The sequence below is a fragment of the Myiozetetes cayanensis genome, unplaced genomic scaffold, assembly GCF_022539395.1.
Source record: "Myiozetetes cayanensis isolate MyiCay16 unplaced genomic scaffold, myiCay2020 scf2-11, whole genome shotgun sequence".
In the NCBI taxonomy this organism is placed as follows: domain Eukaryota; kingdom Metazoa; phylum Chordata; class Aves; order Passeriformes; family Tyrannidae; genus Myiozetetes; species Myiozetetes cayanensis.
This window is the reverse complement of record NW_026087411.1, coordinates 109,328,944-109,344,932: the sequence shown is the minus strand read 5'-3', so window position 1 is coordinate 109,344,932 and position 15,989 is coordinate 109,328,944. Positions and strand designations below refer to the sequence as shown.

Genomic DNA, 15,989 nt, shown 5'->3' with positions numbered 1-15,989 from the left:
TCCAGTGTAATACCTGGAAGGCTTTGGTTTTTCATGGAAGGTACTGCATGCATGGTCCTCTCATGAAAGTCCTAAGTTTTGATGACAAAGGATAAAGAGAAAGAGCCAGAGAAATAAATAGTTTTGAAGGCCGTGTACCAAATAATCAACAGTATAAGGAAGCTACATGATTAAGGCTAAAAATACTGAAGTAGAAGTTGAAGGAAAGTACCGAGAGAGCTTTAACTTACAAGGCAGTTCTGTTGTGAAGGTAGATGGTTTGGGCTGGTAGAATGGTTCTAGAACTTGTAATACAGCTTTGTTGGATTTATCAATCTGACTGGCGCTTGCTGGTCCTGCTTTTACTTCATATTTCACAAAAACACTTCCAGGACTAAACAGATACAAGAATGAGAAAAGCATCAGAATTAAATATCCTTGTCTATTAGTGGTTTTCTAATTGTGGTGACCCATCTTGTATGGCTGAGAAGGCTTCACTGGGCTCACCTGGTAAGGCTCCTGTTGGGACTCAAGACTTGCTCTGATATACAAGAAGGTTGTGCTACAGCTTTTTCCTAAGAACAAACACCTTTATGTGACATATTCCTCGTCTGGTGTTTATTTCCAGTAAACTTCCCTTAGAAAACCTAAAATACAGCTGCATTTAAATATCTGTGGACACAAGTAATATCCTTTTTATCCAGTGTTGCATCCAGAGTCAATGTACTAGTTCATCTTCCTCATGATCTAGGAAATGATGTGAGGATTACTTGCATCCTTTTCCTCTTTTGGGTGGAACTCAGTTCTTCCCATAAAAGGCTTTGAATCAGATGGAGAATGATTATGTTTCTTGGACTTCTCCAGAGTGACAAATTTTACCCTATTTCTATGCTCATAGCTGGGCTTTCCTTTGCAGTACTTATACTGTTATTCAGTCTGTGTATAGTGGGAGTGGGTTCCAGCCAGAGTGAATGTAGCCTTTGCTAACTCGTGTCTCCTTGAGACAGAAAGTTTTCTGGACAGAAAGTTTATGTCTTCAGGAAAAAATGAAACCATTTACTTACCTAAAACCAGTTACTGTTGCTGATACAAAGCCTGGTAAACACCTGTAGCTTGCATTAAACTGTAAACAAAGACATATGACATGAGGTAAGTGCTCTATGTATTACTCCAGTGTGCTTAAAATAGGAAACCCTCCATTCAAGACTGATGTGAGTATGGGCATGTAGCACATCTCATAGAATGGGCCTGGTGCTCTCACCACTGTCACGGGGTAAATGTCTGTTGATGGATTCATTCAATGTGTGTTCCCATGGATTTAAGCTCAGACAAATATTGTGGGGTTCATGCTTTAGATAGAAAAGATCCCTGAATACTTCCTGGTTGGCCAGTGCATTAAAACCAATAGGAATACTGGTATTCCTTTCGAGTGGAGTCAGCTTTGGCCCACCTTGTATCTCCCACTGCTGCATACTTCCCAGCTCCCCACACAGACAGTGACAGGCCACCCTATATCCCCAACACTTAGGGTAAACACCATATTTCTTAGAGGGCTCTCTACCTTCAGAGATGAAAAACTAAAGTCCTTACCGCTTTTTCAAGGTCAGCTTTGTATTTTTGGTATAATATAGAGGAAGAATCCCTGAGATCATCCAGAAAGTCTATGTCGAGTCTGACTGACATATACATTACAATGGGCTCTCCCATACCACATGAGTCTGTAAGGAAAGACAGTAAAATAAAGGTAAAATAATAAAAGCAATGCTTACAAAGTGATTTCTTTGCTTTTTCTTCTAACTTAATAATCTTAGGATCATATAATGATTTGGATTGGAAAGGACCTTTCAAGATCATCGAGTCCAACCCACCAGCCTGGCCTTGAACACTTTAAGGGATGGGGCATCCACAACTTTTCAGGGCAACCTGCTCCAGTGTCTCATCACTCTGATCTTAAAAATTTTCTTCCTGAATTTAATCTAAATCTACCCTCTTTCAGTTTAAAATAATGACAACTTGCCAAGATTCATCTGTATAATAAGAAAATTTTGATTCTTCTAATTTTCTATATCTAATTTAGGTGCTTGCCATCTGCTAGATACCTAGACTCCCTTTCCAGTTGATGCAAAGCTGTAGACATCTTTAGAAGATGAAATATCCAGAAGATGATAGCTTTCCTGCAGTGGTTGAATTCCTACACTGCTCTAGATATGAGGATGTTATATGGATGAACAACTTTGATCAGAGACTTAACTTTCACATAATGTAAGGTACACAGGATGAATCTCCACCTATGTTTCCCTGCAATGAATGGAAAAATCCCCAGTGCTTTGGGAGGGTAATATTCTAGGTGGAGACTCATCAGTGAGCACAAAATTATATAAAATGCTTAGAGAGATACTGTAATTTTCTCGCTGGGTTCATTTAAGAACATGTCCATACCACGTGTGAAGTAGCTCTGGACCCAGGGGCCTGGACTTCTAAGGGGTGTGTGCAACCTCTACATGAAACAGGTATTACCTCTAGTCCTGGAAATAGTATGGCAATATGGATATGGGACTGCCTGGTGATAAAAGCATTCCCTCTAAGCAGAGTTGATTAGAATGGGCATGCTGACAGTACTGGAATGCTTCCAGATCTAGTGTTGCCTCTGGGTATCTCTGCATGCTGCTCCATCACAAATAAGAAGCAGAGCCTCATGGGTGTTTGTCTTGGATAGCTGAGACAACAGTTAGTGTTCCACCCCAGTGTTGTCAGGCCTAAGTGTCCATCCTTTTGTCACCAGTCATCAGTCAGGTTCCTAAAAACTCCTAGGCACTTTGTCACAGGAGTCATGAAATAAAACCAAAGACATGTGCTGAGCTTTTTAGTTCCTTCTCTTCTCTTGAGCACTATGGCACACTTTTGGTCACATTTGTGAAAATCTGATGAGATGAAACTTTCTTTGCTTAGCAAAAGCAGAGAGTCACAAAGAGGCATGTGAGTGACTCCAGGAGCTGGGGCTCCAAATAGCACTAAATATCTGCAAGTAACTTGGGCCAAGGTGGGCCCCTACCACAAGAAGGGTTCTAGACCATCTCTACAGAATTTCCACGTTCACAGACAATGTGGTAATCAGCTGAGTCCTGACATGCTGTTTTTTCCCACCTTTTGGCACTATTCTGACTTCTAACCAGTATATGAGTTGTACAGTGATGGAGTTCAGCTCTGTGTCCCCCTACCTTCAGTCTGGGGCTCGCAGTAAGGTCCGTAGAAAGGCATTTTCTGCATGTAGCCACAGGGCAGGGCAGGTTCCAGGCTGAGAGAAGGGCAGGGTATTATGTCACTGCACACCCTGCTCGGCCAGGCATATCCCTTTTCACAGGAACAACAGCTGCTCTTCTCACCACTGGGGAGACAGACTGTCAGACAGACAGAGAAATACCATGAGAATGGTGATAAGTATTTACTTTCCTGTATCTTCATGATGGTGGTCCCAATTAAATGTTGCCCTTCCTGGGAGTTCACTTGAATGATGCAAACAGGATGACCAGAAGACTTGCAAATCTTACTCCACCAGTTGTAAATCACTAAACAGAAATGGGAACCACACTGGTACAGTGATAAGCCTGATCAATTACTTATAAGTAACTGAATGGAAATGTGAAGCCTGATCCTAAAAATTTGCCTGGCATTCTGGCCAGGGTCCTGTGATACTTTTCAGATTGGATATTTCTATGTTACTTGGGGGAAAAGCAAATATATCAGCTTTTAAAGACTGTAAGAGCAGGGTCATTCAGAGTCCAGGCTGCTGTGTTGTTCTATGTCCTGACAGATGCCGTGTGGCAGAAGGTAACATTATCACAAAGTGCTTTAAAGCACTAAAAAAAAAGAAACCAACCAACAAAAAAGCCCCAACTTGACTGCAACTTCTTCTGCTCCTAATATGTCATTTGCAAAGTAGGATATCAACAAAATTATTTTTACACATCGCATGTGACCCAGAAGGCCTTTAAAAGATCCATTTGCATGCTGTTTTGGGAACTGCTAAACACTTCCTTTCACTGCTTTATGGGCCAGCGATAAGGAGGTACCAAATCTCCTCTACTGTTGTAAATGCTTGGTGCCTTTTCACTAGTTACTCAGATATGATGTTGCACAACCCCAGTTTATGTAATAAGACCTGCCTGATATCATGCCCTGTAAGAATAAGTTAAGTGAGTTATACAGGAAAAGACTGCCTCTCATGCAGCCTGTCTCTGTCAGGGTCAGGGTACAGCCTCTTACGGCGATTTACGTCCCAAATACAGGAGGAGGGAAGTAAACAGTCTGATAACCGCTGTCCCAGCTTCCTGAAACTTGAAAGTAACTCAGACTGCTTGTTAGCCAAACTGGACCAAGATCCTTTGGCTCAGGCTTCCTCTGGCTTTGTCTCTTCCTTAGGAAAAGAAAAGCATTCAGAGCTACTCCTAATGCCAACATCATCTAAAGAGCAGTGGTAAGACACAGATAACAAAACATGCTGTTGTGTGCTAGAGCTTCAGTCTCGCTGGGTCTTTCAGCAGGCAGCAGAGATGGTTCAGTTTTGCTGATTTTTCTAAATATGCTGGGTGGTAGAACTGGGAGGCATCAAATACTGACAAAATAACACATCATCCAGAATATTAAAATCAATAACCAACCAACCCACCTGTTGTAATGTGGATGCTTGAAACTGTCGTTTGTATATTTGAAATGTTTGTTGGCACTGTAAGATTTTTAAAATACTCTTTAATTGGTTGCAGGTAAGATGAATCTGTAAGGCTTACTTCAATGTCAACTGTGTACTCTGGAAGGGGAACATCAAAAATATACTCTGAAAGAGAAACAGAATGACACTGCAAAGCTGTATTTAAAGGTAAATCACAAATTGATTTGGCATTTGGGCTCTGTCGCTATTTGATGGTAACTTTGGTGGCATTCTGCTTAGGGAATCTTCTTGCTTCCCCCTCAGCAGACACTCTGCCTCTGTTTTATCTGCTGCTTGTCTGAGAAAAGCCAGATTTCTTTGGTCTCAGAGCAATAGGAAAAGGATATAAGTGGCATAATATATACAGAGAAAAACTGTCTCATCCCTTCTCTCCTTCGAGTCAATGAGTGGATGGGCTGTCAGCCACAGACTGAGGCGATATAGGATTATCCTGTGGCCCCTGTCCTGCTAAGAAGCTTGGGGAGGGTTTTTTCTACACTGGTGTTTCAACTACTGTAGAAGCTGTGCTGGTATCTGTCATCATAGGGATGCCATCCAGAGGGACCTGGAGAGTTCTGCTTTCCTGAGGATGACTGAACACAGGTCCGAAAATGGGAAGTAGCAAATGAATCCTTCTTTTGCTTTACTGAGCAAACTGTCATTATCTCAACCCATGGCTTTTCTCACTTTATCCTTCTGATTCTGCTCCCCATCCCACCGAGGGAGAGTGAGGGAGTGGCACTGTGGTGCTTCAATGGGGTTAAAGCACAATAACACCTTTCCCTTGATGTTCCCAGTTCAGTACATCAAAAGATGCTGTCCCTAACAGTGATTTCACCCTTGGTTTACTAGAAACCTGCTCTGTTATCATACATTTGTGTACATACCATTTCGCTTCTGCCTTTGCATATCTGGGTAGAAGCTTTCCTCTCCTAGAGTGCTGTCAATCTGTGGGAAAAAAAGAAAGTGAAGCTCTGTGAGAAGAACAAAGTAAAGCTTTAGCTGCCATTGTTGGCAAAAGAAATTAGTGAAGAAAATACTGACATAGGTAATTTTTTCCCACCAACCCTGGTCCCAACCCTCCAACCTCCCACCCCATCTCCCTCTTTAAACAAAATATTTCTATTTTCCTAGCAGAGGAGGGTTAAACACCAGCTGAGGGATGTACTGAGACTGCAGATGCCTCTTTGCATATCTCTGCAAGGCAACTGCCCCAGCTTAAAAGGATTTCTGTGTCTGAGCTGCAATCCCTGCTATGGAGTGGATATGTGCCCCTAATCCTGGGCCAGCCTTGTGGGGATGGTCCCAGTGCTTGGGAAACCCAGCCACTTGGCCTTTGCATCCAGAAACCAGACTCTCATCACCCTTTTCTTTCCTCTTTGCTCTAAGCTTCCACCTCTGCAGCAGCAAAGCCACCCTGAGTAGGAAAAGAAAGGGGATTGAAAAGTCTTGGCTCCAGCTCAGTTGCCAGGTCAGCTACTTTGGGGCCATCAGTAACACACAGTTGACCAGAGCAGTGGTGGCACAGTTTCAATATGACTGGTTTATGCAGGCTGCAGCCAAGTGAGATGCAGACCATCTTATCTTTTTTTTTATCGTACCCTAAAAATACACTGGCACCACCGTTAGCAAGAAAGGCTAAAGAACAAGCACAGACACAGGCAGGAAATTTGCAGCTTTGCCAGTTTCTTGATTCCTACTGAAACCTTTATTTACAGAAAGGGTGAATAGCTTGGCAACTCTTAAGTCATCTCTTTACATAAAGGAACCATCTGGTGTGTGATTAGAGCTGGGCTTTGCGTCGCAGCTGTGCCGGAGTGAAGATCCCAAGGCGCGCTGGCAGCTCTTGCACTGCTGGGGTACGACCTTCGTGTTAGAGGTTGGCTGCAAGAATGACAGAAATCCCACTGCAATCCACGGCTTGCTCCAGGTTTGGAACTCAGTGGTTTCCTTTTTCAATTATTCTCCCAAACAACTGAAAGGTATTGCTATGTTCCTAAATACTTCACATATTTCACACCATTAAATAATGACTCATTTGCAGGATGTACCATGGATCAATGGTGCTAAAAAATAAAAAAAAAGGTGTTGCTTTTTTTCATGAAAACTCTTAAGTGCTGAGATGGAGACAGCTTGAAAAAAACAGACCAAGCAAGATACTTGGTCACTATTAAACACTTGCTGAAGTGCAGGTGAGGCTGCTGGAACCAGACACATCCTGGTTTGCCAAGACAGGGAATAGTGGTAGAAACAGCTTAAGGAGTTTCCGTCTTCCTCTTCATGTTTCCATTTTCCAACCTGCTCAATAAAGGAGGTTATTCCATTCTCTCACAATGGAGAAGACAAAAGAAGTATTTTCTGGTCTAACAATAATAGTGATGACCAAGAGTTGGTACATATGTGGGCTAGACTTATTCACTAGACTATATTAACTATATTAACTTTCATTAACTTGGCTTCTCTGTTCCTCTTTTTGTTAGGGACTATTTGTGCAGAAACTGTCTGCTAACAAACCCATATACAGGATGAAGCACAAAACGGCTTTCCATAATTCACACTACAGATCAAGCAAAAGAGGTATGTGAGGATTATCAAGAAAGTGGGAAACTGAAGTGAAATCTGAGTCCAAGAGCAACATCTAAACACAAATCACTCAGGAGTGCCATTTTAGTCTTGTGGACTTGTCCTATTGTCAAGGCAGCAGTGAGACTCCTGTCACCCACCTGTAACACCTTCATGCCTGAGCTAGTTTTGTTGACATGTCACTTCTAGGCAAGATATATTTGGATCTTCTCTCATAGGATGGGTGAATTCCATCCAGGAGCAATGCCCACGTAACTGTTACCTAGGCTTAGCTCCAGGGACAGCAACTGAAATCCCCTGCAGACTAAAACAGGTGAGAAACCAGAAGTGTTTTCTTCAGTGCCTTCTGGAGAGGCTTTAAGACTGGGGAGCAAGAGCCCAGTTCCTGGATTTCTCCCTCTCTTTTACACACTCTGGGTTCAGTTTCTCTCCCTGGTCTTATCCTGACTTCCTCCAAGGTTTTGTGGATGTGAAGGAGAGCATCAGGGTGCTACAAACAGAGACCAAATGAAAACTAATGGGACTGGGAAAGAATACTCACTACATATGGGAATGGTTTGAAGTTTGAGTCCTGTGATGTCTGGCAGCAGGCTGAGACCAGCAGAACCAGGCAGTGGAGACCTGCAGTGATTGGGGACGGCATTTTTTCCAGTGACTTTGCTGTGTGACCTGAAAAGACAATGAAACAAAAGGGAATTTTCAGCTGACTCACACAGTAGGAAATACCAGCATGCCCTACAGAAACAATGTTTCAGATTCCTTCAGCACACTCTGCCTGTTCACTCCATCCAAGACAAGGCATGGAACAAGGCCTGTAATTATTCCTCTGCCACTGCCATCAGACTGTTTCCCTTATATCTCCTCTTTTTCCATGTTGGATCTACCTACTCAAAATAGGAGAAAGAAATCGCTTGGAGAAAGCAGAGTCCTGAGCAGGTTCTTAACAAGGACAAATGAGGTGCTGGAAATCCATCTGCCATGAGGAAAGTTGACTTTGGACCTTCAAGTGTTCCTCACAGTGGTACTTGGGAAATGCACAGCGAGGACATGAGGGAAAAACTAGAAATGTTGCTGTTAAGTGAGGGCCTGTCCTGTTGCAGCAGGGAGAGCTCTGCTCCCAGCTGTATCCCACTCAGGAGAGGTCTGTAGCATCACCTTGGGCTCAGCTAGAGATTTCTGCATGTTTGTTATGCCTTGGATAACAATGGAAACAATGAAGAGTGGTATCTCCTGGGGAAAAAATCCCTGTTATGTTAAATTTTTAGTGTACATCTCCATAAATTGCACTGGAGTTAACAAATAAGTAACCTAGAACCCAAGAATACTGACAGACCAGAATATAATGTGGTGCCTGAAATCAAAACCCAGCTCTTCCAGCTCATTAATACCTAAGCTAATTTATTCACACAGTAGACTGGATGATGAAACAAAGGGAAAGGTAAAACAAGCACAGACTTTCATAATAGATGCTGATACATTTATACAACGAAAGGGAACAGAAAAAGGGAGGTGAAGAATACATAAAAAACCACATATTTTGCTATGAATATGCACTTTTTGTCTATTCCTAACAAAACACTTCCCTATCTCAAGAATTAATGGCTAGTAGAGAGCTACAGAAAAAGGCAGAACCCAAGCAGATTGTGAAAACCATTTTAAGAGGGGAAAGCACTGAGAAAAGAACAGTACGGAACAGTACCTGAGCAGATAACAGCAGCTGATTAAAGTCATGAGCTTTTGTAAAATTATGATCTTTTTGCATTGAAAAGGCTGCTCATTCAAACTCAGGTTTTGCAAGGCTGTGAATCACAAGGTGAAAGCAGAAAAATCAGCACCTCCTGAGATGATAATGAACATTGGCAGTGGCTGCCTACTGCTACTATTGAATATCAGAGCTGGTGCTCCCAAGCAAGCAGGGCACTTTGTTGTGACTTTCTAGCTCAGAAGAGACCATGACAGAAAACTGTAATATCAAAATGATCTCTGGTCTCACCTTGGGAATTGAAAGGACAGCAATGAGTTACAGTACTTGATGTCACCAGCGTGGGTATGCAGCAGGGATTTATCACCAAATGTGGTTCTTAGGGAGATCCATCTGGAGTGAGACTTCACCTGGATACTGACCTGGTTGAAACATAGGAGACAAAAGTAGGAATAAATTATTTTCTATTCCAATATAGAGATGTCATCAGCAGAGCTCTGCAGGAATGTGGTGTAAGCCTGTATCTTACCCTCTGTTCTCAAGTGATGTGGAAAAGGCAGTGGGCAGTGATACAAACACTGTGGAAAACTTTACATGATTGAGACATTCTGCCTGTGAAGATCTGCACTGGGGCCACAGGATGCTGAGTGACTCAGTCATGAAGTTCATGAAATTTAGCACTGGTAAGTGTAAGGCAGAAAGAAATGATTGTGACATTATGTGTTCTGTGATGGACTCTGAACTGACTGTTGCCACTCAGGAATGGGGTCTGAAGAAATGTCAACTGAATTCTGAGATGTAATTGAAAAAGGAAAACTAATTTTAAGATATTTTAGGATAGCAACAGAGGGAAAGACCAAAACCAAAAAAACCCAACCCAAACAAAAGCAAAACAAACCAAACAAATTTAAACAAAAAAAAAAAACAAAACCAAACAAAAACCCCCATTGTTATGTAGACATTTGAGCTAACACAGTACAGCTGCTCTTATACTCCTACACAGGTATAACCTGAAAGCAGGACATCACAGTGATTCAGAATATCTTCCTACCCTACCCCAACATCTATTCAAAAAAAGACTGTTACAGGGTGTTGGTTTTTTGGTTGTTTTTTTTTTTTTCCCCCAGTTTCCTGGGCATGTCTGTCAGTATACCCAGCCTTCCACAAAAGACACTATTTTTCTATTTTGGAGACATCATCCACTTGTAACTCAAGACTTCCATGGATCTAGCTGATCAAAGTGGATCAACAGGGAAACATTATAAGCTGTCCCTGAGACAGTGGCATGACTTAATAACTGAAGCACTAACAAAATAAAGGTTTCTGGTAGCTTTGAATATACAGCTATGCTCACAGCATGTGGTAAAATAGCTTAATCTGTACAAAGAACTTGTATTACGTAGGTGATGGGTTGATGAAACAGACAATAGAAAGGGGAAAAGGTCATTAAACAAAATTTATGATGAGGTTAAACAACATCTGGTACAGTTTTGCATTTATCTTTTGCACTGTTCCCAAACCTGTGTTCCTATTCAAATGTTGTGGGTCACCTCTATTTTCAGACACATCGTTTGTATGACCACATAGCTGAAAGCAAATGCCCTGTTAACTGTATATGTAAGACACCATATAGAGGACAACTCATGTAAGAACTGTGCTGCTACTCAGCTCTGATAGCTATTTAAAACTCCAAAACATCCCAAGCCAGGAATCTAGAAAGCCAGAAAACTAACAAACAAATGGCAAATGGGGAAAAGTATTAATGTTCTTTTCAAGTAATGTGGCTCTCCCTCTCATTCATTTACTTTCTTAATGAATGAAGCACTGCTGTAAATTCTTCAGTGAGCAAATTCCCAAGTATATATTTGCCTTCAGTGGGTAAAGCAGTTGTGTGCACACATTCCTCATTTTTCATACAAACTGTCTCCTGGGAAGCAACAAGTAACTTCAATTTATAAAGCCTCAGAGAGCTAAAAAAGTCCAGATTTACTACCAAATCTCTTGTTCTCCAGAGCATTCAGGCTGGGAAATATTGTTTAAAGTTAATTCTAAAATGCAGAGGATTCTTAGAGGTAAATAGTAAAGTCTCACTTTAACCCAGGACACAAGTGAGCTACATGACCTTCTTTTTACTTTTCCTCTAAGCTTCTCTTATCATGAATGTTGCAAAATAATTACACCTTCTCTTGCAAATCCACACAGCACAATAGTTACCATCACATATGTTTCAGAAAATAAAGACAACACCCAGAGATACAACATGATTTACCTTCTCAGACCGTTCAAAGAGAAGATCTTCTAATTAGATTCATCTTAAACATCCTCTGCTTTCTACTATAGCCCAGGCTCCTCTCTCAAAGAGAAATTAAGACACAGGAACTTGTATAATTAGTTGAACAAGTTATTGCTGCCTGGAAAAGAAGTTGTCTCTAGATCTGCACTCAGATTTCAAGTGTGTGTCTGAGCAGATATGCCACTGCAGAAAACTCACAAGGCATTTTAAGAGAAGATATTTCCTGATACCATTCGTCAGGTAGTACTCATTATTTCCCCCTGCACAGATCTGAGTCCTCCAGTGTCTTATCTGCAGATTAGTGGACTAACTTGTTCCACTGCTGTTACTCACCTGCTTTGCTCTGACAAAAGAGGGTGTTGAGGACTGAAAGCAGCAAAATCATGTTTTGTAGCTATTGAAAAATCTTTGTGGGCTTTGACTTAAATTATAGAGGAGGAAAACCCTGAAGATTTCCCTGCCTGAGCTGGCAGCATGCTCACTGTTGGTCAGGCCTGGAAAGCTCTGGAGACAGAGCTTTATGCCCTTGGAGAAGCTCTGCAGAGATGCAGACCTATGGCTCTGATGGCTACTGTGAAAGATGGGGAAGAGCAGGAAACTCCAAGAAACCAAAGAAAACTCTGATGTGTTATGTATGTTTCTACCTTGAACAAAATGTGGAGCCAGGAACCCACTGCACAAACAGGGGACATCTGTCCAAGTAACAATGGGGCCCTTCTCTGTACAGTGTTTGATCACAGCCAGTTCATCAATGGAGTTTGTTTCCACAGCAGTGACACATTGAGCTCTTGTAATGTCTGTGGAAAAGCCTGGGATTAAGCTCATGTTGTGCGGGATTATTTTTTAAGCAGTGATTAACCCATGAGATAGGTCTGTTCCATTGCCTGCAAACCTGGTCGCTTGCTGCTGCCTGCAATGTGGTGAGTCAGACCTCAGCCTTTTGCAGCAGTTTTAAGGTGATTAAATTGGCATGACTGATGCTCCCTACAAGAAACTAAAGCAGCAATAAAATGTTGAGCTTGCTTTCACCTGAGCGAGTCTAATCAGCTCAGAGAAGGAAGGGCCCAGTGAGTGTCAAGGCCAGAGCGAGGAGAGGAGCAGATAAGTGGTCCCAAGAAGGGAAGGGGGAAGGAACAGGGTTTGGCAGACAGGGCAGGATGATAAGGGCAAGGAGGACCTCTTACTTTCTGCCCTGGCAAGCTGTTCAACACAAGTCCATAGTCTATCCCTACAGAAAAAGCTGCATTATTTTCACCCAGTGTTGCTCCCTTGGCTGACTGCTTGCAGGTTTAGATCAGCAGCAGTGCCAGTGCAGAGGCTGAGGTGAAGAGGAGGACAGGCTTGGCTTAGTCTGAGTTAGCTGTGGCAAAACTGGTCTGAGTTAAACTCTCCTTTCCCCTCACCCCCTCCTCCTTTTTTGGTGTCTTCTTTTTGGTGTTGCTGTGGCTTTCAACAATTTTAACCAACAGGACGTTGGGGTGTGGGAATGGGAAAGAAGGTCAGGAAGGCTTTCTTAAAAGATGATTTCTGCTCAAGACCTTGTAACATCAAACTGCAGCCTAAAGGTATGAGAAATCTTGGTTTACTTTGCAGAAGAATGTGAAAATTACACAATGCCAGAGCTTTAGGTATGTAATCAACTTGGTATGCGAGCACAGGGGATGTCCTGATCATCCTGATGTTTTTTCCTGTACTCATTAATCCCGTACTGTCATGTCACCAGAAACTGTGAACTTCCTGGATTTTAAAGTTTTAAAGTTTCAATCCCAGGACATTTTTTGTTTAAACATCTGAGACTGCACTTAACCTTCACAGGCTCAGGAAAGCAAGCATAAGGTGTGTTAGAGGACACCTGCTCTGAATGAGGAGCACTCAGTCAAAACAAGGCAGAGCTACGTGGATCCTAAAATTCACTGGAAACGTGTGGTTACAAAAGCATGTGTACACATTTCAAGAGACCAGTGTAATGTTCCCACATAGGTGCAAACCTTAGAGATACTGTTCAAAGTGAAAGTTAACGTAGAAACAACTTGGACATTAGGTTAACACACAGCCCTCTTGACTCACCTACCTTCATTCCAGTCCTGGCCATTAACACTTCAGTCTCATCTCTACAATCCAATCTCAGCAATTTGTGTAACCAAATCCAGTTGTGTATCTAAATGCATAAAAAGATGCCTGAAGCTCTCAGAAGCCGGAAGGAACACTGCAGGTTCTTACACCATTTGCAATTCTTATTAGTTTCGAGTCTGAATTTTGCGTGTTCAGCCACTCAAAGATTGCTACCTAAATTCATGGTGATGTTGTTCAAAATAAGGCAAATATCATTCTTAGGTTGTTTTGTGTTTTTTTTTAACAAATATTTTTCATTTAGAACCTGGGAGATAACAGAAGTGCTCTACATGATGCTGTTGATATTTTGGCTGGAGTGCTGTGTCCGGATGTTGCTGTGTTGGAGAGCATCCAAAGGAGAGCCTTGTGAATGCTGACATGATCAGAGTGTAATCTTGTGAACAGGTTGTTCAGTTTAGATGGGACAAGACTCAAAGATGGACACAACAACAGTCTGTCAGTTGGTAAAGGACTGGCATGTGTGTTCACAGTGACAGCTGGGTGAAGGATGAAGTGAAGTCACACAATCTGAAGCAAAGATAAATACGCTGGTGATTATGGAAAATATGTAACTGTAACATTTAAAAGCCTTGAATTAGGCCACCCAGGGCATTTGCAAAGTTTCCTTCAGTAGAGGTTTTAAGAACAGGCAATAAAAATGCTGACATGGAAGAGAGTCTTTGATTCCACCTCCATGAGAGTTTGTGGCAATGGGGTGCAAGGTAGATTGTTTGTTGATCTCTTTCAATTACCTCTGGTGGAGGTTGAGGTCAGTCTCTTCTCCCAGGCAATAAGCAACAGGACAAGAGGAAATGATTTCAAGTTGCTTCAGGGGAAGTTTAGATTGAATATTGGGAAAAAATTCTTCACTGAGAGGGTAGTCAAGCATTGGAAGAGGCTGCCCAGGGAAGTGGTAGAATCACTGTGCCTGGAAATACTTAAAATACATGTAAATGAGGCACTTAAGGACATGTTTTAGTGGTGGACTTGGTAGTGTTGGGTTAATGGTTAATCATCTTAGGGGTCTTTTCCAATCTGATGTTTCTGTGATTCTATCTTAGACAAATTAAGGAATTCCTTTCTGGACCTCTGCAGTACAATACTCCCACTGGTTTAAGCACAGAGGAGGTAAACTGTACCTGTAGCCTTACCTAGGGTTTCCCCAAAACAGTATTTCCAGAGAAGGGCTCTAATTCACACCCTTTTCTACATCAACTCACATTTTCCATTCTTGTTCATGAAATAAACACTTTTCCTTCTTGACCTCTGACTTTTCTATTTCTCTGTAAGCTTTCCTGTGAATTGGTGATGACCTTTTTATATATCCAAATAGCCTACATGGAAAATGAAAATAATTCAGACCCAGCTATCTGCAGATCAGGCTCGAATCATACCATGACCAAGCAGGACTTCCTGCAAGCAGAAAACAGCTCTGCAGGACTCATGTTTGCAGGACACAGGAGCTGGAATAGGAACCACTCAGCCAGATGGTTGAGAGCACAGAAAACACTGCCTGGCTGAATGGCCAGATTATCACATCCTTCAGGCATTCCTAATGCTCTGAGAGCAGCCTACAGAACTTTCCGTGGGTGTTTTAACACGTTCTGGACAGTGCCAGCCAGCCCTGGAATGTTGTCCTAGCCCTCCCAGAACAGTTCACAGTTGGACTTACTCCTTGTCACTGGAGAACAGCGATCTGCCAAATCAGTGAGGGTATTCTTGCATGAATAAGCATCAACTGCCAGAGTTATTGGCTAAGCATTAACTCAGGGAAGGAGGAAGATGAGAAACAGTCTGACACACGTAGCACAAAACTAACACTGTCCCAGTTTCTGGTCAGCTGTACAGTTGACCTTTCCGGGAAGGTACCACACCAGTGCTAAACCTCTGGCTGGCCTCTCTCATGGGGCTAGGTAACAATTCACCTGCACCTGCAGCCATGTCACTGTGTTTAGATAGGTAGGGCTGCTGAGAACTGACTTTTCTTCAGAGTAAGCATCTCTGTCTTTGGCAGGGAGGTGATGCTCACATAATGCATGGATTTTATTGCCTTACCAGTGTAGCATGATCAAGAGACACCTGGGTTCTACCAGAGACAGAAATAACATGCTGTTGACATGCTGTATAATCCCCCCCCAGCAGGGTTTGGTAGCCCATGTCTGGTGGCCAGGCTGCTTCTACAGACATTCTCACAGACCTGTGGCTCCTTACTTGGGTTCTCTAGCTCAGAAAACCTCTCTTCATCCAGCAGAACCTGGCCTATTCCACCTTATCCTTCTGTCTGACTCACCCACTCTCTGTCTCTTACAGCCAGTCAAGTTTGGAAGCCTCTCTTATTCTGCCCATGTCTGATTTCTAGAGTCTTTGGGACAACATTTCGCATTCGATATCAGACTTAAAGGTGAGATTTCCTGGTTCTGAATGCACCTTAAGCACAGTGTTCAGCTCCCAGGTTCCCCAGTACAAGAGAGACTTAGGCATACTGGAGTGAGTCCAGCAAAGGGCTGCAAAGGTGATCAAGGAGCTGGAGCTTCTGTCACACCATGAGAGTCTGAGAGAGCTGGGACTGATTAGCCTGGAAAAGGAAAGGCACAGGGGGATCTTGTCAATGCCTA

The 15,989-nt window shown here is 42.5% G+C and overlaps 1 protein-coding gene across 2 annotated transcripts in view; it reads right to left on the bottom strand.

Moving 5' to 3' along the window:
- ADGRF5 (adhesion G protein-coupled receptor F5) overlaps positions 1 to 15,989 on the bottom strand; it is a 43,418-nt gene that overhangs the window by 18,244 nt on the left and 9,185 nt on the right. Inside the window, exons 2-9 of one of the 2 annotated variants that reach the window (XM_050316063.1) lie at positions 9,261 to 9,391; positions 7,809 to 7,936; positions 5,572 to 5,632; positions 4,646 to 4,810; positions 3,198 to 3,377; positions 1,570 to 1,697; positions 1,044 to 1,102; positions 231 to 373 (exon numbers count right to left, since the gene is read on the bottom strand). In XM_050316063.1, coding sequence (XP_050172020.1) covers positions 231 to 373; positions 1,044 to 1,102; positions 1,570 to 1,697; positions 3,198 to 3,377; positions 4,646 to 4,810; positions 5,572 to 5,632; positions 7,809 to 7,910 — 838 coding nt within the window. In that variant the 5' untranslated portion in view covers positions 7,911 to 7,936; positions 9,261 to 9,391. The remainder of the gene's footprint in view (positions 1 to 230; positions 374 to 1,043; positions 1,103 to 1,569; positions 1,698 to 3,197; positions 3,378 to 4,645; positions 4,811 to 5,571; positions 5,633 to 7,808; positions 7,937 to 9,260; positions 9,392 to 15,989) is intronic. The other variant, XM_050316064.1, reaches the window with a different exon arrangement.